The sequence below is a fragment of the Ooceraea biroi genome, chromosome 4 (assembly GCF_003672135.1).
Source record: "Ooceraea biroi isolate clonal line C1 chromosome 4, Obir_v5.4, whole genome shotgun sequence".
NCBI lineage: Eukaryota > Metazoa > Arthropoda > Insecta > Hymenoptera > Formicidae > Ooceraea > Ooceraea biroi.
This window is the reverse complement of record NC_039509.1, coordinates 6200663-6223597: the sequence shown is the minus strand read 5'-3', so window position 1 is coordinate 6223597 and position 22935 is coordinate 6200663. Positions and strand designations below refer to the sequence as shown.

Sequence of the window (22935 nt, the reverse complement as noted above, 5' to 3'; positions counted from 1 at the left end):
TCATTTATTCATGTAACATAAAAAGTATTGTCGAAAGCTAACGAATTTATTCGATTAACCATTTAGGCATTTCATGATATCAAAGTTTACTTCCTATGATCAAATGAAAGGTAACAAGAAAAAATATTTAGTTAATTGGAATTAACATTTTTTTTGGAATAACTAGCTATTAAAATACGGTAACCAAATATTTGATTCGAATGACTTTATATTTTATATAATCTTTAATTTATTACGTCCAAGTTGGTTACACACACGTATAGTGAAGCACAACGTTTCGACCACGACTTTATATTATTATTGACTTTATATTATTTTCGCGTGCACGGTTTTCCGGATGGTTATTTGTAAGGTGATAACGCAATGTTTCTTGCGAGAACGTCGCGCCTGGCCTGGCCATCTATCGGTCGATGCTGACTGGGCAGTTAACTATGTTCTATGTAAATTAGATCTCAAGCCTTTAACTATATATATTCTCAAAGAACTGAATATTACAATATTAAACCAAACAAATTTGGTTTTATTTTAAAGATGAGTTAGAATTAAATAAACACTATATATGGTCAGAATTACTTAGTACTTTTGGAAAGTTGAGTAGTTCACTTTAACTAAATAAATGTTGATTTAACGTTGTTAATACGTTTAACATTACCAGTCCCAAATTTTGTTAACTCAAAATATTAACAACCTTATTTTCCAACAAACAATTAAGTTGTATTGTCTGAAATATATTACCTTTCAAAATGTACATTCAGTTAAAGTAAGTAAATATTTAAGCTTATCATAAACTTCAAGTAATAATTGATTGGGTCAGTCTTACCTAAGAATTTGTCTATACAATGCAGAATGTATACTTACTTAACAAAACATTTGGTTGTCTTGAATATATGTAATTTATGAAAACGTCATTATCTCATATAATAAAGACACAGTCCATTCAAACAAATTCTCCCATCTAAAACAATGAAATATTTGTATGTCTGATATAAACGCATTTAGTTAACTTCGTGAGACTGTCGAAATAAATATAACGATGCTGGTAACTGTTTTTCTTAAAGGTAACCAAATGATGATAGTCCCGTCAACTAAATGAAATGGTTGAACCATTTTTTTCAACTAACATTGAACAGTTTGTTAAGTAGACTACAGTTAAGTTCGGTTGATTAGAAAGTTGTTGCATTAACTAAATCTTCAAACAACTAAATGTGTTTAGATCGTTGAACAAAATTTTTTTTCAGTGTGATATTGTGTTTGTTAAATAAACATAAAGTTCGTCCTACTCTACGTTTTGTCACTATGACTATATCCTTGGTTAAATGAAAAAATATAACGTTCGCGGTAATATTGATTTATATAGGTTTCAACTATAATGAAGTCGAACGAAAAAACTACATCCTTATTTTAAACATAGATTTTGTTGTTCTTTCATTATTTTTTGTTTGACACACACATCTTTTTGTTATCGCAATTAATGCTATTTTATGAGTCATCAAAACATCAAAACGACAATTTCTCTTCAATTAAATATACTGTAGAATCAAATAAATATTTTGTCTGCAATAACTAAATTTGGTTGGACCAACTTAAAAAATATCGTAACCATTAAACAAAATATTTAGTTCTTATTACATTGACATTTATTTGAACGTATCCGACCGCAGCATTTTGTTAAGTCAAATAATTTTTTTTCGTTGAACAAATTTTTTTTTCCAGTGTAGAGGAAAATAGCTGCAAAGATCGGCTTTATGCGGGACATATTATGAAGCCTACGTGATATTACGACGACGTGATAAATCATTATTCAAAATCATGAAATCTATTTATTTTTACAAAAATAGCTGGTTTCTCTTCTCGCGATTCTTAATCCCGAATAGTTACACTGACAGGTACAAATCATTGACAGATTGAGCAACTCTAAAGCAATATTTAACAATCTTTTACTTAATGGATATGAAATTTGCATTTTATTGTCTTTAGAATCAATAGTGATGTCGTAAAAATATTCTATTTTTCATTTCGATTTTATTTTAATTTTCGGTAATGTATGTTTTCTGTGATTTTTTAATGGAGTACTTGTTTTATATGCATATTTCTAAGTAGATACGATCTCTTATTTTAGTTTGACATCCTTTCTGTCACAATGTGATCGATGGTGCATCTCTGCCGTCTTTAACTAGTACTTGTATCGCGTGGAACGTCACACGGGCCCATAAAGTGCCAACCTTACACCCTGATCGATAATGTCTTATTTCCGTACGGTAGCTTGATGACTTCCGCTACGTCGGAAGTTACAAAGTATCGCGCCATTTATACAGTCTTCTAAACGATCGGCGCTCTTTTGCCAGTATAAGCCAGTGTAGATAAGCGTAAAAAAGAGAAACAAAAAGTTAGTACAGGCGTATCACTTTTTTTCTTCGTTTAGATGCATTTTTGTCAATACAACTAGAGAGAACTTGAAAACTTCGGAAAAATGTTTCAATTTTGATTGTGTACATTCAACATGCGGGAGAACTATTATCGGATTTGTCTTGGGAGTTTATAAATAAAACGCAACTGGTACGTTATCTTTGGAAATATTTTGTCTATATATTTGAAAAAAGTTACTGTTATCAAAAAAACCAGCGTTTATTATTTTTTCAAACATAAAAATTCATTAATCAGTTATCTCAAATGAGAATTATGCATCATCGTTATGTACGAGGAAAATTTTCCACATTGTCGCAGGCTTTTCACGAAGGCGGTGACTTTTGACGCAGTGTCTAAAATTTTCATGAGACATTGTAATATTAATTTTTCAATAAGCATATGTGTTAGGCGACAGCGCAATTTTGCGCGCACGGTGCAACGACAATGGAACGCGCGTAAGTTTTGTCACGATGGCGAAAGACGACGAGTCGCATCGTGCGATCTTGCATCGTTGTGTCGTACCGTTGAGCACGTGAATTAGGCAAATTTATACGAAAACCATAAATCCTTAATTATTTTCTAGCCGCGCAACGTTCCGTGTAAGCGTGTCGGAATTTGTGATTCAAATTGGAGGCCTCACTATTAAATCGCTCTCCGCAAGCAAGTCCGCCTCCTCTTTGCTAATATTTACCCTCGCCTTTCGTGAGTTGCCCGTTGTCGAGTCAAGCAGAGGCTTACACAAGTGGTGCGAGATCACCCCTCGAGTCATACTTAAGTGTCGTCTTTCGGCCTGCCACTGGAAAATAGGTGGTTTTACGAAGCTTGTTTCAGCAGCCAGAGTCTGAATATCTTTCTTCCCCTTCCGGGACTCGCGTGCTAGTCGTTTGCCGAACGAGGGAGGGCGAAGAAAGAAGAAAATTTCTTCTAAAGCGGAATTTCTCATTTTCGATACCTTACGCTTCGCGTCCAAATCCTGCCGTTTTTCTTTTATTGCACGTTTCCTATTGACGTGCCATTGCAAGTTTCGCAGCAACGTGTTCTCTTTGCGTTACAAGTTATAATCTTTGCGTTACCATTTCTGCACGCCGCATTTATAAATAATGCCTATCAAAACCGAGTAATTACCAAGCTTGATTATGTGCTTTTCGCTTTTTCTTTTATACGGGAAAATTGCGTGCGTACGCTTCTGTGCACAACAAATTTATTCCTGCAAAGCTGCATTTTCTTTCGTGTGGCGGTTTATCCTCGGCATCGTTCATCAAAGATTACTGTCGTGCTTCCATTCCCGCCGGCACGGTCTTACATGGCTGAATTATGCCTCGTCAACTGGCCGGTAATAGTTTCCTTCGCGCCAACGACACGCCAGCCGACGTAAGCCGTTTCGATATATAAGACCGCATTTTATCACTGAAAGTCTATTATCGCGGCCGTCATCCCTCTCGACCATTTCTTCCACGGCTCTTGGTATGTACCGTGCAGAAACTATGCATTACTCGCATAATTTTAAATTTATATCCCAGGACACGAGACGGGAGGACTGGCACGGCTTATTATAAGCAATAGCGTGGAGGGGCCCAAGGGGAAAGTAGAGAATCAGGGAAATCTTGAGTCTGTGGACGCGACAAAGTGTCATCAACGTTGACTACGCCACTTACCATAAGTTTGCACCACGGGAGAGGTAGTTCCGTGGGATTCCATCGTGTAAGCTTACGTTCCATTTCCGCGAAGTCTTTTGGAATCGCGGGATCAAGTTTTAATGAGGCGTTCTCCAATCGCCGTACTTGCGTCACGTGCAGTTGTTCTGGGACTCTCGCAATTTGCGCGAGTACTTGAAATTTTCGAGATCCGAATGCGCGATTATTTACTCGAGGATTTCTCAAACAAAAAGAAAAAAAGACGAAGAGGCATCTCAGAAGGCGGTGACTTCGACGGTTCTGTATGTGACGGTTCAATCAACATCATGATGTTTGTTTCGTCGGATTTAATATACAGATTCTTCGTTAACAATTGTCACGTCGTTGAATCTAATCAATTGTCTCTAACACAAACGATAAATAACTTCATTTATTTAAATATTTATTTCCGTTGCATTGCAAATTAGTAGATGCACTTGATCGATAGACACGAAAAGCCAGCGCGCGGTATTAATCAACAAAAATCGTGAAAATGTCTGCCACTGGCTCGTTAGTCACTTGTATACCGTCAAAGTGATCGACGATGCGCGATTAAACTGACGTAGTAATTACGTTTTTATTTAATTCAAAATGGACCGATCAGTTCTCGCGAATAGGCAGTGTTCTCGCAATCACATGAATAGTACGCCAAATTAATGTGATCTTGCACTCTGATTTGTCTGATATGGATTTCAATAGCGCTAATGAATAGTCAATAAATTATTGTAATACGAGGACATGTTTGCATCAAACGTTCCATGAAGATAAATTATAGAGAAATTCCTTTTTTTTAAATTTACTCTCTGTTTTATCGAATATTTCCGTAGCATTAACAGTAATACAGAAGTATCCGGTGCAATTCTCATGATCGATCAAAACATCATCTGCAAACGCAAATGGTATTTCGCTACAATGCACTTGGCTTATTTCCCAATAATCCTCGGTTTCACGCACATCGCATTTTACGCTCTCATTTACTCGAAGTGTGCACGGCACTTCAAATACGCAGTGGATTATACGTCATGCTGTCAATAATCTTCCAATTATCTTTGCGTATGAATAGAGTTTGGCCATATGCTGTATAATTTGCATCTAATTAATTGGAGGAACGTTTTTGCGATAATTGAAAACTTGCGGGATTACGTACGAATTATTTAAATACGACTTTTTAACTTCTGCAGAAGTTAAAAGGTGTTGCAACCTTGATACGTTACTCTATTTTATTTTCCATTAAATCGCGAGAGCTTTATTTCTACATTGCGATGAGCGATGTGTTTGTTGTTGTTGTTGTGTTTGTAAACGTATTAATTATTAATTTTGTGACAAATTTATTAAGTTTGTGACGTGATCTGAATTAATTCGCCCGCGTTGCCGCAATTACTCGGCGACTCTTGACACAGAGCAGCACGCCTGGGTAAATCACTTAACACCTAAGGCGTTGACCCAAGTGTGTGACAGATCGCTGCAGCTTAGTAGCGTTTGGTTTAGGTCAAGCATGTTGCATTGTTAGACGCCTACAATGCAGCAATAAACAATGGATTGTTATCGCGTGTGATTGGTGCTAGGCGTGCAGTTTCGCGTTTCATTGGTTCGAGTGCTGGAACGCGTCACTTTGTTGTACCTCAGCGAGCAACAATGCGCTTAAGGTTCAGTCACCTCACTCTTCCCTCTATCGAAGAAAGTAGCGGCTCTGTACGATAGACACCGTCATCTGATCTTCGGATCCGTTAAGGCACGCCGGAACTTTACTTTTTCATTCGCTAAAACATCAACCAACCGTATCAAGATAACGGTAAGCTTCAGATAAAAGCGATCGATAAAGTCATCTCCTTCCCTTTCTCGGTTCTCCTTGGAATAGGAATTTATATGTTTCCCCATACAACCTTTCTCTCTTCTTTTGTGGCTTGTCCCACGGCTTTATTCTTTTTCTTATTTCTTTCGTGCTTGTTTCATTTCCTTTGTGCTCCCGGTTTTCATCCGCCTGTGTGTACTTAAAGTGCATTTCTTCAGGTTTAAAAAGGCATCCGCCGAGTTTAACTTCAACTTCGGAGGACAAAACGATATTTCGTTATATCAATTTAGACCGCGTATCGCTGTAATTAATATATTACGGTTATTTACACAAGTTTCGTAGCTCGTATTATCATTAATCTCTTTCCTCTCAAGAAAGTAAAAGATCAAATTATCGTTAACAAAAAAATATACAAAAAAGGTATACTTATTCTCCCTCGGAAGGGAAAACAAGTTAAAGAATAAATAGAGGAAGCAAGAGAATTTGCTTATCATTGAGGAATCGATTCCATCGCTTGCAGTTAAGCATTATTACGCTTGAGAGCCGTAGGATCCTCGTGGTTTACTGAATAATGCTACATCTAAGAGCAAGGCATTAAGTGAAGTTTGTCTCTTTGATCGAATGAATCGTGCTCAGGACGATCCACTGTTCTGATCGCGCGTTTCCGACAATCGGGATATCGTCGCTCATTCGATGGGTCGACGATGGAAGAATCGAGCGAGTGCGCGTTTGCGATCACGTCGGAGTGAATCGGTTCGCAATATCCGTTAATGCACGCTGCGAGGACACCAGACATCGGATTCCGCGGAGCGTGAAATCGAGATAATCACTGCAAACCAATCAGTTAACTAGACCGAGTCAGAGTAGACTAATGAGAATGTATTTCGTGGTGCGTGCATTTAACAGTGCGTAAAACACACCGTTAAAGCGAATGAAAGGCGGAGAGCCACGCAAGGCTGCAAGCGCCACGAAAATTCGAGGAGGGAACGGGCATCCGTGAGTAGTTTTTGCGCGTCAAATAATATATCTAGCTTCTTTCGAGCTAGTGGCGGATCTTCTGGCGTTGAGCGTCGCGACGCACGGATAAGACCATCTGTAACAACCGAACCGTGAAATTCCAATAAAAACCGAATGATGACTTGTTTGATGTAGTAGAGTAACGGCGAGTGAAGAGTATGGTTAAGATTAACTATTTGATTAATGGAGCTATTAAAACGCGGCGTATCACGCGTACGCGATTTATACGACAGCGAATTGAACGAATCGAGCAGCGAATGAGCCACGTGTACGAATCAAGATCCGGGAAAATGTTTGAAAAGCGAGAGGAGTGCATGCAACACACGCAGTAAACGCAATAAGCACATTACGCTATCGGGGGAAAAGGTGTAAAATAATATTTTCGATGCATATAGCTATGGCGATCATCGAGGACGCTGGATTTGAGACGTTATTGTTCGGCAAACGGTAACGAGTCTCGGATTTGAATTCATTGTTTCAAAGAGCCAGTTACAGCGGCTTTTCACGGGCGATATATTATCTGTTATTATTGCAGTCCCACTCGAAGCCACAATGGCCAGCTTTGCGCGCGCTCTGATCTCCATATTTTAATTAAAAGCTCTTGACGCTAGATACATACGTCTCGCCAGGTGGAAGTCAATTCGCAATATCACCACACTCGTAATACGGTTATATGTTAGCCCATGGCGATGATAACTTTAAATGTGCTATTTTATGTTGGCTGTGAAAATGTGCGTCACTGACGAGCAGCTTTTCTTGATACAACATAACGCAAAATTAATGGATTAACTCCATTATCAATCGACTGCGATACTATATTAAACACGATACGTATAATAAGAACTCAAATTGAAAAATGTGTCACAATTGTTACAAGTGCGCGTATTCGTATATAAATGTTTACAAAATAAAGAAGTGACACATAAGAGCATGTTTCAATTGCAAAGCGTGTTACCATTATTTGATGTAAGCACACAAGAGATGCAAGTATAGATCTAGTAGTCATTTGCAGTGGTCATTTCTCGTTGCAGCGTGTCCAAACAAACGCAATTAACTGAATATATCTCTTTTCTCACGTTCCACGAAGGACGTTAAACTCTGTCACGTCCGTTTCTGGCCTGCGGCTAAAGCGAGCAATTTGTCTGTCCATTATCGCGTAAAAGGTGAAAGCAGCGAAGCCAACTTCCGTATTGGACTCGACAGCACGCGATGTAACCGAGGATTATATATATATATATATATCGATAAAGGAATATAAACACGCACAGAGAGGAAACGTAGAGCGAAAGGCAGTAAAGGTAGGCAAGATACAAAGGGGTGAGATCAGCAGACGGAAACGGCAACGGAAAGGTAGAGAGGATTATTTTTCGGGCGGGTGCGGTCGAAGCGGTCCCCGCCATTCGGGAGGGCGAAGGAAGAGTGGTAGTTTATCCCCGTTGTAAAATGCGGCGGGAATGTCTCCTCCTATGCGAAAATAGTGGGTCGTAAGGACTCTAGCCACGGCTCTTGGATGTTGAAGCGCCAGCAAGAGTACGAGAGGCTCTCTCTCTCTCTCTCTCTCTCCCTTTCGGAGTTGAGGTCGAGAAGCGGCACGACGACCACGCCATGGCGGGGTGTACGGCATGTGCCGTATACGGCGCCGCTCCACTCGTACATCAACAACGTGATTCCCATGCATACTGCTCACAATCTCGGTGCACTGGAAGAGGGGGGTCCGGGGGATGCATATGCATACACGCGTGACCCACGTTGCGGCGTGCATATGCACCCCCTGTCTCTCCCGGGGGAGAGAGATCGTGCGAGCGCACGTGCGCGCCGACCGTTCCTGCCGCGCTCCTAAATTCACGTTCGAGGTCGCGCGCGTGTCTCACTTGGAGGATTGTGACAGGAGAAGATAGCGTAGCTATCCGTGAGCGCATTCTTCCGATTCTTAGTTTCTTCATCGCCGAATTCTCGCTGGTCGTTTCTCTTACACTTTTATTTAGCTTGTGAAAAATGTGTTTGCCATAGCTATATTTAAACGTTTGAACGGCGTCGCGAACGAGCTACATAATGAACCGCTCGTTATAAATTATGATACTGATATAATGTATTACCGTGACGGCTGTAATGTTAACTTATAAAGTGCCGCGCGCGAAGGGACTTGCTACAGATTCGATCGACTTGATTTATTGAAGCAATATCACGCTCGAAGAATCACTCTTTATAATCCCACGTAATTAGAATGTTGCGCGGCTGCCATGGTCTTTGAAAATTTTCAGGGGAAACTTGTCACGAAAGATAACTCCCAATTAAGTTTTATTAATTGGTTCTTTAATAATTACTTGTCAAATTAATTGGATCTTCAATAATTACTTTATCAAAAGCTAATAGACGATAGGTATTACTCCAAGAGTATTACTCACGTAGTAGCCGGTATAATATTATTCAAATGAGGGACTACGCATAATTCCGTACAGCTATTATTAGTATCATTTGCTTGATCGTTTCGTGTGACAAATCGCATTACCACTTTAGTGATTCCTGATAACGTGCACGGCACCAAACGACGTATGCGGGCAAGATACATACGCGAAGAGGTGGAAGTTAGACTTGCGTAAACTCGAGATTGCTTGCTGCGGTCTCCCTACAGGAATTCCTGATACATCTCGAGTTTCCCGTCAAACTTCCCAGGCTTTACCTCGGATTTTGCTCATACGACGTATGCTTTCGTTTTTCCAGTTTCTTTTGCGCGTCGCATTACCTGTATGTTTCTCGTTCCTTTGCTCACGCTGGTAATTTTGTCGAGCGTGTCGCACGGCTCGCAGTAAACCACGTACCAACGATAGGTCTTGTGTTCAAAGTATCTGTGTGTAATTGCATGAGGCCGTTTGTGGATGTACGCGCACCCTCGGGATACGAAACACAGAGCCATCCCGCCGAAATGCTTACGAAATGCAGCGCTAATCTCACCTGCTCAATCGCACTATGATACAAATTACGTTGTCGTTTGTCGCAGTAATAGAGAGCATAAACTGTACGGAAATGTTTCGAGATAGATGTGTGCAGATACATGTTACTCTTTATTAAACATCTCGAATAATTTTACAACATTTATAAAACCCATGTAAAACTGTATATTTTAACGTACACACAATAGTTATTCTTAATATGACATTCGAGTATTTTTTTAGTTTCAATCGTAGAATAAGATGGTTGTTAATTTTGAAAATCTACGAGAGGAATACAATCGTTTGTAGCTAGGCGAAACCAATTTCGGTTTTATTTCCAATTAAATTAATTCTACAAAATTCGACGTCTGTTTTTGTTGGAATGGTATAAAATGACATAATTATGTCGGTAACAGAGAATTTCTCTTCACAGTAGAAAAAGTACCGTAACGGTAGAAAATGTACGGTAATTTTCTATTTACTCATAATGTATTTAGTTTTACATTCAAGTTCATACCAACGTTCTCGTTTAACGCACACAGTCGGAACTATATAATTTAAACTGCAGCCAAAACTTCTGCACGTTGGCACATATCGCCCGAGGATTAAGAGTGCGGTTACTGCTAGCAATATAATTATCACAATTTTTGTGCGGAATCCAAACAAAATAGCGTCACGAGGAATGAAAAACGTATAAACAAAAAGAATGTAAATATCCCTTGCGCTTTGATCTGGCTGGTACTTTTCTTTTTCTTTGAGTTGTTGCGGACAGAGTATACAGGGTTAAATCAACGAAGGGGAATTCGCTGCGAAGGCTTCTTTTTTGCATCGCGTAAAAACAGTGCGGAAGGGAAAAAGCAAGGAACGTATACCGATGCCGCGAATCACACGAAAGAAAGCTAGCTCTCAAAGGACGTGCGCGCGCGCGCGCTACTAGTCACCCTCAAAGGATATGTCCGGAGTACACCGACCGCAACGGAGACACACACAAACTGGTAACTCGATAAATAAAGAAGCAAAAATGGATAAATCGGAGTCGGGTCGGTCAGACGATCCTCGTTTCTGTTACCCTCCCCCCAAAAAAAACGAAGAGAATCCCGATGTACTTTGTCCCAGTTGTTTCCCATTTGCTCTAACCGGTTGTTTTTCGTTCCCAATGAACGTTCCTGAGTCTCATGGTGGAAAAAAGCGAGTTAGAGCAGTTTGTAATAACGATGAACACAATGGACAGTTAGGGCGTAGACGCGTTTTGCCGCTGGTTAGTTGGTGTTATAACGATGCACGAACGTTGTCCAAGTGACACAGATTGAATAGCAACGACAAGGTTGTGACGAAGCGTTGAGTTGAAACGAGAGAAAGAGACAAAGAGAGGAAGAGAACGAGAGCGAGAGAGAGGGAAGGAAGAAGGAGACGCGGGCGGGTCCAGTTGGTGGCCTTCATTTGGGTGCAAATGGAGTTTTTCGCGAATAGACGACGTTTCAAAAGTTTGCCGCTGTCAGGCATTGTTTGGGTGCTAGTAGGACGGGGAAAGAGAGAAAGAGAGCGTATGATGCAGAAGCGAGGGCGGAATCAGTCTGCCAAGGCTTTGATTAGCTGGCGCTACGACGCGGAGGCTTCTCCGATTGTTCACCTGGTATTTATAGTTGGTTCGTTCCTTCTCCTCGCGGCAATTGTCGTCCCGTTATTTCCTACTTTCCGTTTTTTTTCCGCATTTCCTTCATCTCCTTTATTCGACTTGGCATAATGCGTTTCCTCTCCTCGCGAGGAAGCGCAATAAGAAAAAATATCCTGCTTATTATTCCAGTCCGCTCATCTTACGAGTCCATTAATAAAAAGAATTCTGTGTATGATTTAAGCGAATAAGAATCGTTTCCCTCCTCATTGTTCTTTCTCATTTTTCTGCTTTTCAACTTTAATTTAAATTCATCCTCATCTTATTTTTCTTCATTTGCGTTGAGCTGCAAACTGTCGTTTCTTAGGCTCTGTCATATACTTGATTGTAGATAAGTCACGCCGCGTTGTTTGCTCGTCGAGGCTCTTATCTTCGCAACACCACGTTTAAGATGATAGATATAATTAATCGTACTTATCATCTTGTTGCATGTTGCCTATTGTGGTAGAAATTCTCGAGTAAAGAAATCCATGACTATGATATTTTATGAGAAAAGACAGTGTGCATTTGATAGCTTTACGATACATCGATTTTATTGCCAAATTCTATTTCTATTTTTCCTTTTATTCGCTCGCAGTCGAAAATAGGAATTCCGCATTGAATGCGAGCATCCCTAAACGAGGTAAATTACCGAAGCTCGATTGGACGTACACGCAGTTACGTGATCGAAAAACGAGCGACGGGCACTAAAAAGAAGAACCACGATTTCCCGTTGCTTTACGACAGTAATTAAGCGCGATTTCTCTTCGGAAACCGCAACTAATGCTCGCCTCTACGCGATCCCAGGATCTCATTTGCTCGCACGTCCAATGACGTCGTGCCACTTTGATCTTGAGTCAAGCACTTACGAAAGTGAGATCGCTCAGTCTCCAGCGATCCTTAACATTTATTTACCGTCAAGTTACCAGCTCGCTGAAACGTATTATCTATCGATGCGAGAAGCGCTATCATACGCAACAGTTGTATTCGACTCAATTTAAGAAATAATGTTTTTTTTAAATCCACTTGTGATCCTTACTTTGTCATATGTTGCAATCGAATCTGCACAATCGCTTCTCTACTGAAATACACGCGCATGCAAACATTATCTCGATTGAATAAATTTCTGTTACAGTACCGAAGGTGGAAATAGTCGACGAGCATGGTGCCACAGCCGGTGACAAGTTCTATAAAGCAGGCAGCACAATAGAGCTGAAGTGTGTAGTCAGCAATATACCGCAACCTACGGGCTACGTCACGTGGCGACATGGATCTCGTACGTTGAATTACGACACAATTCGCGGTGGCATCAGGTGAGTTATAGATAATGTGATATTTTATTACTATTCAATTTTGAATATTGCGCTTGTTGATAATATGCTAATCGACAATCATCGAAGACAAAGACAAGAGAGATAAAGAGAGAAAGAAGAGCTTTGATTTTAATTTATATTCCAGGAATTCTACATTGCATTGTTATTATTGCGCGTACATGTACATTATGCATCATAAATTATAATTATTATTATTACGGTATTATATTGCATTACATTACATTACATTACAGTACGGCCTACCTGCTTGACGTACGACATGACTGCACTGCGCGCTTAGATATAACTAATTAACATTCTGGTAATTCGACCGGCGGGCACCGATAATTTACGCAGCCCATGCAGGAATTCTAATTGCTTCGATAAAGAAGGATACGTACGCTAAATTCGGAGAGGTTTTCATTAAAGTTTTCGTTTGGTGTCGGTCAACATTCGTAGTGGCTTCTGAACTGTACGGTGTGTGACCTAATTGGTTATAGATATAACCGGAATTCATGAATTTCAAGTAGCGTTTCTGACAGTATTTAATTCTGTCGGCTTCGTAAAACGATTTTTCAATCAGCGATCCGTCGATAAACCAATTCTGAATTTTCCTCTGATACAGCCCACAGCATATCCTTCAGTCCGAAAGTAACGCCGTGACGTTATACTTCAAAGACTGCAAAAAACTCCGCTGGTGCATCTGCTTTTAGTTCGTTTTATTTCGCTCGCGACCGGGCGTTTGACAGTTTCAACGATGTTCATAATAACAGGAAAGCTGAGGAAATCTGGGGAAAATTAGTAATATCGAAGGTACGTGGAAGTTGAAAGAAAAGATGCGGTAAGGTGTTAGGTAAACTGTTGACATTTTAATCACCCTCGGAAATGCGCGGTTATAGTGGGTCGACACATGATGAACGAGCGCGCTGCTCGTGCCAAACGCAGGTAGCGGGCTTTGAATAAAACATACAAAACTTTCAATCAAATCGGGGTGGTAGGCATGATTAAAGATCGGTTAGCACAAATTACCTGCAGGATTATCCCGGGACAATATCAAGCTCCATTTTGTATCGAGCGAAATTGATGAGAAATGATTGAAGCATATTAGCAACAAATTTGCTTCTTCTTTAGACATTTATTTCTCCAAGGTGTTTAAGACAATCTGCATTATCTGATCAGTATTATTTTAGCGTTTTTGTAACTAACTTTAATAAAATAAAAATTCAATTTTTAGAGTCAAAGTTTTTAAAATTATAGTGATATTAATACATGTTCGACGAAGCTGTATTTACAAAAAAATAGTTTAATAATTTTAATTTTTTCATACACCGCATACTTGCACTTTTGAAATTTATGATATCCTATGTGATAAAACAAGCAGTATTTGCTTGTTTGAAATCTTACACAATATCATACTTGTAAATAAAAATTGTGTCTAATATTATCAAGATTATATAGAATGCAACAACCGTTTTTATTTGTTTTTCGGTATTATGCGAATGATGTAACATAGGAATCAGGACAGCGGATATGTGCGCAATTTATCGTGAACATTCTATTACACTTTGATTGCTCCCGAGGGGCGTTTTGCGAGATCATTTAACCGAACGTGTCAAACGCAGCGCTACTAAATAAACGACGTTTGATCGCACCACCCGTCGTCTATCGTGATTACTCGCTCACTGGATTCTATCATACCTGTATGCACCGCTTTTCTTACTCAATGAACTATTATGAAAAAGGCCGCATTGTGTTTCGTGCGCTAGCTAAATTTTAAAAATATTTTTGTGAACTCTATATTTTTATACAGAAAAAAGATTAATCAAACTTCACGCTATTCGTGATGACGTTATCGCGATATAACTTAATAATTCGTTAAACACGTTATACAACAATGTTCTCAATGTAATAAAAAGTTTCTTTTTAATATCACATAGCATTATTGTGAGCTAATATGTCGCCTTCTTGTTTCTTTGATCTCGTCTTTTACAGTCTCATAAAGTATTTCTATATCTATCTATTAAGCGAAAACTCTCGCGGATCTCGCGTTAAACGATTATAAGGACGCAAGGTTGATATAGTACATCGACAAAGTTAGTTAGCGGTATAACATTATTATATTCCCCTGTACGTAGTATTACACTTCACTGTCTCTAGTACCTCGTACGTACTGCGTCGTCCTCCTGTCTATTACTCTTCACCTTGGGCGCTCCCTAAGTTGGTCAAGTCCGTGAGTGCATGCCTCGAGCATGCATGGCCAATGCGAAGCTTAACATAATCAAGTACTTTTGATAACAGAGAAATTCCTCTGATAACGAAATATCACGGTGCACGAGGTTTTGGGGAACACGACGCGTGATCACCAAAGTTCTTAATGCGATAAACTCGCTAACAACTATCGAATAATATTGATACTATTTCCTGTAGTTCAGTATATTATCGGATAGTTTATTCGCGAGAATGTAACAAAGTAATCCACGTTGTTTAGGAATAATATATAGTAGCGTTTGCATATGTTGCTTTTAATCCCGTACGTGTACAGAAGGATCATAAAGGAATTAAGTAATACGAGGTCATAGTTGACATTATTTAGCATTAATCAGTATTAACATCGCTTATATTCTGTACTCCATTAATTTAAAGTCATTTATTACGCAGCTGTAACAACGATTTTTCAGTTTCACGAAATTAGTAATTTTTCGTTTTCTCTGGAAAATCAAGAAGAAAATGGCAAAAGTGCAACATTAACGTCGCTTCCATCAAGTAAATAATTCTGAATTAATAGTAATACTATTAGTAATGATTACTGATCTTTGAAATATGGAACGGGCTGTACGTAACATCACGGTTGTACATGGAAGTGTCGTGTTATTAGTCGACACTTCCGACACTTGTTCGTACGAGCGGAATCTGCGGGCTGATCCAGTATTCGGCAAATCAATTAGGACACGGGCGCGATCAGCGTCATAGCATGGAAAAAAGCGTGACGAAAACAAAGCATTTAATCGGATTTTGTTTTATCGGCCGTGCACGCTCAACCCATGGCGGCAAATATTTCATGGCAACAAGAGGAACACCGTGTGACGCTCCTTTTTTTATATCAGTGTCCGCGATAAAATAGGCCCCATATTTCAAAATTCTATTTCGCTCACGGTTTTTTGTCATCCTCTTCCGAAATAATTTTTTCGCCAAACGTCAACGTTGTTACCTGGCCGTCTGCGCGACACCTAAAAATTTCAAGGAAGAGTGGTATGAGTCAACGTATAGTCCGCCTATCATCCGCTATATTCATTCGTTATATTAAGCGTCTGACGCAATGTTATAAATATTTTCTGTAGTAATAAAAAAGATATAAAATTGGCAGTTTATTAGGACATTTTTTTATACACAGAAATAAATGACAACAATTGTTCTTAGCTCAAAAGTTACTATATTATTATGTGTAATCTATATTACAATAAGAAAATCAGATTTATATGTATAATTAGAATGTAGTAATCGATTTGCAAAAAATTTTGTACAAGAGGGATGGAATAAGAGAGAGTACGCGCGGACGGATTCGTTGTTCAAAAGTTTATACCAACTGCAAAACTTTGTGAACGTGGTATTTATTTATGGCATATTCCTGTAAATCACCCTCGGCGTTTTGCAAAACCGCATCTTGCGCAATGCATATGCAGCGACCCACTCTGGGGAAAGCCATGAAGAAGTCATCTCATAAGTTCATAAAAGTTTTGCAGTTGGTATAAATTTTGAACAACGGATCCGTCCGCGCGTACTCTCTCTTATTCCATCCTCTTGTACAAAATTTTTTGCAAATCGATTACTACATTCTAATTATACATATAAATCTGATTTTCTTATTTGTAATATAGATACACATAATATATAGTAATTTTGAGCTAAGAACATTGTTGTCATTTATTTCTGTGTATAAAAAAATGTCCTAATAAACTGCAATTTTATATTTTTTTTATTACTAAGAAAATATTTTATAACATTGCGTCAGACGCTTTAATATTAACGAATGAATATAGCGGATGATGGCGGACTATACGTTGACTCATACCACTCTTCCTTGAAATTTTTTAGGTGTCGCGCAGACGGCCAGGTAACAACGTTGACGTTTTGGCGAAAAATTATTTCGGAAAGAGGATGACAAAAAACCGTGAGCGAAATAGAATTTTGAAATATGGGGCCTATTTTATCGCGGACACTGATATAAAAAAGGAGCGTCACACGGTGTTCCTCTTGTTGCCATGAAATATTTGCCGCCATGGGTTGAGCGTGCACGGCCGATAAAACAAAATCCGATTAAATGCTTTGTTTTCGTCACGCTTTTTTCCATGCTATGACGCTGATCGGCCGTGTCCTAATTGATTTGCCGAATACTGGATCAGCCCGCAGATTCCGCTCGTACGAACAAGTGTCGGAAGTGTCGACTAATAACAGACACTTCCATGTACAACCGTGATGTTACGTACAGCCCGTTCCTATTTCAAAGATCAGTAATCATTACTAATAGTATTACTATTATTCAGAATATTTACTTGATGGAAGCGACGTTAATGTTGCACTTTTGCCATTTTCTTCTTGATTTTCCAGAGAAAACGAAAAATTACTAATTTCGTGAAACTGAAAATCGTTGTTACAGCTGCGTAATAAATGACTTTAATTAATGGAGTACAGAATATAAGCGATGTTAATACTGATTAATGCTAAATAATGTCAACTATGACTCGTATTACTTAATTCCTTTATGATCCTTCTGTACACGTACGGGATTAAAAGCAACATATGCAAACGCTACTATATATTATTCCTAAACAACGTGGATTACTTTGTTACATTCTCGCGAATAAACTATCCGATAATATACTGAACTACAGGAAATAGTATCAATATTATTTCGATAGTTGTTAGCGAGTTTATCGCATTAAGAACTTTGGTGATCACGCGTCGTGTTCCCAAAACCTCGTGCACCGTGATATTCGTTATCAGAGGAATTTCTCTGTTATCAAAAGTACTTGATTATGTTAAGCTTCGCATTGGCCATGCATGCTCGAGCATGCACTCACGGACTTGACCAACTTAGGGAGCGCCCAAGGTGAAGAGTAATAGACAGGAGGACGACGCAGTACGTACGAGTACTAGAGACAGTGAAGTGTAATACTACGTAAGGGGAATATAATATGTTATACCGCTAACTAACTTTGTCGATGTACTATATCAACCTTGCGTCCTTATAATCGTTTAACGCGAGATCCGCGAGAGTTTTCGCTTTAATAGATAGATATAGAAATACTTTATGAGACTGTAAAAGACGAGATCAAAGAAACAAGAAGGCGACATATTAGCTCACAATAATGCTATGTGATATTAAAAAGAAACTTTTTATTACATTGAGAACATTGTTGTATAACGTGTTTAACGAATTATAAGTTATATCGCGATAACGTCATCACGAATAGCGTGAAGTTTGATTAATCTTTTTTCTGTATAAAATATAGAGTTCACAAAAATATTTGTAAATTTAGCTAGCGCACGAACACAATGCGGCCTTTTTCATAATAGTTCATTGAGTAAGAAAAGCGGTGCATACAGGTATGATAGAATCCAGTGAGCGAGTAATCACGATAGACGACGGGTGTGCGATCAAACGTCGTTTATTTAGTAGCGCTGCGTTTGACACGTTCGGTTAAATGATCTCGCAAAACGCCCCTCGGGAGCAATCAAAGTGTAATAGAATGTTCACGATAAATTGCGCACATATCCGCTGTCCTGATTCTATGTTACATATTCGCATAATACCGAAAAACAAATAAAAACGGTTGTTGCATTCTATATAATCTTGATAATATTAGACACAATTTTTATTTACAAGTATGATATTGTGTAAGATTTCAAACAAGCAAATACTGCTTGTTTATCACATAGGATATCATAAATTTCAAAAGTGCAAGTATGCGGTGTATGAAAAATTAAAATTATTAAACTATTTTTTTGTAAATACAGCTTCGTCGAACATGTATTAATATCACTATAATTTTAAAACTTTGACTCTAAAATTGAATTTTTATTTTATTAAAGTTAGTTACAAAAACGCTAAAATAATACTGATCAGATAATGCAGATTGTCTTAAACACCTTGGAGAAATAAATGTCTAAAGAAGAAGCAAATTGTTGCTAATATGCTTCAATCATTTCTCATCAATTTCGCTCGATACAAAATGGAGCTTGATATTGTCCCGGGATATCCTGCAGGTAATTTGTGCTAACCGATCTTTAATCATGCCTACCACCCGATTTGATTGAAAGTTTTGTATGTTTTATTCAAGCCCGCTACCTGCGTTTGGCACGAGCAGCGCGCTCGTTCATCATGTGTCGACCACTATAACCGCGCATTTCCGAGGGTGATTAAAATGTCAACAGTTTACCTAACACCTTACCGCATCTTTTCTTTCAACTTCCACGTACTCGATATTACTAATTTTCCCCAGATTTCCTCAGCTTTCCTGTTATTATGAACATCGTTGAAACTGTCAAACGCCCGGTCGCGAGCGAAATAAAACGAACTAAAAGCAGATGCACCAGCGGAGTTTTTTGCAGTCTTTGAAGTATAACGTCACGGCGTTACTTTCGGACTGAAGGATATGCTGTGGGCTGTATCAGAGGAAAATTCAGAATTGGTTTATCGACGGATCGCTGATTGAAAAATCGTTTTACGAAGCCGAAGAATTAAATACTGTCAGAAACGCTACTTGAAATTCATGAATTCCGGTTATATCTATAACCAATTAGGTCACACACCGTACAGTTCAGAAGCCACTACGAATGTTGACCGACACCAAACGAAAACTTAATGAAAACTCTCCGAATTTAGCGGTACGTATCCTTCTTTATCGAAGCAATTAGAATTCCTGCATGGGCTGCGTAAATTATCGGTGCCCGCGGTCGAATTACCAGAATGTTAATTAGTTATATCTAAGGCGCAGTGCAGTCATGTCGTAACGTAAGCAGGTAGGCGGTACTGGTAATGTAATGTAATGTAATGGCAATATAATACCGTAATAATAATAATTATAATTTATGATGCATAATGTACATGTACGCGCAATAATAACAATGCAATGTAGAATTCCTGGAATTAAATTAAAATCAAGCTCTTCTTTCTCTCTTTACTCTCTTGTCTTTGTCTTCGATGATTGTCGATTAGCATATTATCAACAGCGCAATATTCAAATTGAATAGTAATAAAATATCACATTATCTATAACTCACTGATGCCACCGCGAATTGTGTCGTAATTCAACGTACGAGATCCATGCGCACGTGACGTAGCCCGTAGGTTGCGGTATATTGCTGACTACACACTTCAGCTCTATTGTGCTGCCTGCTTTATAGAACTTGTCACCGGGTGGCACCATGTCGTCGACTATTTCCAACCTTCGTACTGTAACAGAAATTTATTCATCGAGATAATGTTTGCAATGCGCGTGTATTTCAGTAGAGAAGCGATTTGTGCGATCGATTGCAACATATGACAAAGTAAGGATCAAAGTGGATTAAAAAAACATTATTTCTTAAATTGAGTCGAATACAACTGTTGCGTATGATAGCGCTTCTCGCATCGATAGATAATACGTTTCAGCGAGCTGGTAACTTGACGGTAAATAAATGTTAAGGATCGTGAGACTGAGCGATCTCACTTTCGTAAGTGCTTGACTCAAGATCAAAGTGGCACGACGTCATTGGACGTGCGAGCAATGAGATCCTGGGATGCGTAGAGGCGAGCATTAGTTGCGGTTTCCCGAAGAGAAATCGCGCTAATTACTGTCGTAAAGCAACGGGAATCGTGGTTCTTCTTTTAGTGCCCGTGCTCGTTTTTCGATCAGTAACTGCGTGTACGTCAATGGCTTCGGTATTTACCTCGTTTAGGGATGCCTCGCATTCATGCGGAATTCTATTTTCGACTGCGAGCGATAAAGGAAAATAGAAATAGAATTTGGCAATAATCGATGTATCGTAAAGCTATCAAATGCACACTGTCTTTTCTCATAAATATATAGTCATGGATTTCTTTACTCGAGAATTTCTACCACAATAGGCAACATGCAACAAGATGATAAGTACGATTAATTATATCTATCATCTTAAACGTGGTGTTGCGAAGATAAGAGCCTCGACGAGCAAACAACGCGGCGTGACTTATCTACAATCAAGTATATGACAGAGCCTAAGAAACGACAGTTTGCAGCTCAACGCAATGAAGAAAAATAAGATGAGGATGAATTTAAATTAAAGTTGAAAAGCAGAAAAATGAGAAAGAACAATGAGGAGGGAAACGATTCTTATTCGCTTAAATCATACACAGAATTCTTTTTATTAATGGACTCGTAAGATGAGCGGACTGGAATAATAAGCAGGATATTTTTTCTTATTACGCTTCCTCGCGAGGAGAGGAAACGCATTATGCCAAGTCGAATAAAGGAGATGAAGGAAATGCGGAAAAAAAACGGAAAGTAGGAAATAACGGGACGACAATTGCCGCGAGGAGAAGGAACGAACCAACTATAAATACCAGGTGAACAATCGGAGAAGCCTCCGCGTCGTAGCGCCAGCTAATCAAAGCCTTGGCAGACTGATTCCGCCCTCGCTTCTGCATCATACGCTCTCTTTCTCTCTTTCCCCGTCCTACTAGCACCCAAACAATGCCTGACAGCGGCAAACTTTTGAAACGTCGTCTATTCGCGAAAAACTCCATTTGCACCCAAATGAAGGCCACCAACTGGACCCGCCGCGTCTCCTTCTTCCTTCCCTCTCTCTCGCTCTCGTTCTCTTCCTCTCTTTGTCTCTTTCTCTCGTTTCAACTCAACGCTTCGTCACAACCTTGTCGTTGCTATTCAATCTGTGTCACTTGGACAACGTTCGTGCATCGTTATAACACCAACTAACCAGCGGCAAAACGCGTCTACGCCTAACTGTCCATTGTGTTCATCGTTATTACAAACTGCTCTAACTCGCTTTTTTCCACCATGAGACTCAGGAACGTTCATTGGAACGAAAAACAACCGGTTAGAGCAAATGGGAAACAACTGGGACAAAGTACATCGGGATTCTCTTCGTTTTTTTTGGGGGGGAGGGTAACAGAAACGAGGATCGTCTGACCGACCCGACTCCGATTTATCCATTTTTGCTTCTTTATTTATCGAGTTACCAGTTTGTGTGTGTCTCCGTTGCGGTCGGTGTACTCCGGACATATCCTTTGAGGGTGACTAGTAGCGCGCGCGCGCGCACGTCCTTTGAGAGCTAGCTTTCTTTCGTGTGATTCGCGGCATCGGTATACGTTCCTTGCTTTTTCCCTTCCGCACTGTTTTTACGCGATGCAAAAAAGAAGCCTTCGCAGCGAATTCCCCTTCGTTGATTTAACCCTGTATACTCTGTCCGCAACAACTCAAAGAAAAAGAAAAGTACCAGCCAGATCAAAGCGCAAGGGATATTTACATTCTTTTTGTTTATACGTTTTTCATTCCTCGTGACGCTATTTTGTTTGGATTCCGCACAAAAATTGTGATAATTATATTGCTAGCAGTAACCGCACTCTTAATCCTCGGGCGATATGTGCCAACGTGCAGAAGTTTTGGCTGCAGTTTAAATTATATAGTTCCGACTGTGTGCGTTAAACGAGAACGTTGGTATGAACTTGAATGTAAAACTAAATACATTATGAGTAAATAGAAAATTACCGTACATTTTCTACCGTTACGGTACTTTTTACTGTGAAGAGAAATTCTCTGTTACCGACATAATTATGTCATTTTATACCATTCCAACAAAAACAGACGTCGAATTTTGTAGAATTAATTTAATTGGAAATAAAACCGAAATTGGTTTCGCCTAGCTACAAACGATTGTATTCCTCTCGTAGATTTTCAAAATTAACAACCATCTTATTCTACGATTGAAACTAAAAAATACTCGAATGTCATATTAAGAATAACTATTGTGTGTACGTTAAAATATACAGTTTTACATGGGTTTATAAATGTTGTAAAATTATTCGAGATGTTTAATAAGAGTAACATGTATCTGCACACATCTATCTCGAAACATTTCCGTACAGTTTATGCTCTCTATTACTGCGACAAACGAC

General features: G+C 39.1%; 1 protein-coding gene across 10 annotated transcripts in view; it reads left to right on the top strand.

Moving 5' to 3' along the window:
- Positions 1-14705, top strand: part of LOC105282517 — a 74892-nt gene extending 60187 nt beyond the window's left edge. For all 10 annotated transcript variants that reach the window (XM_026968740.1, XM_026968739.1, XM_026968738.1 and 7 more), the window contains one exon: positions 12605-14705. In XM_026968740.1, the coding sequence (XP_026824541.1) occupies positions 12605-12786 (182 nt within the window). In that variant the 3' untranslated portion in view covers positions 12787-14705. The remainder of the gene's footprint in view (positions 1-12604) is intronic.
- The last annotated feature ends 8230 nt before the right edge of the window (positions 14706-22935 follow it).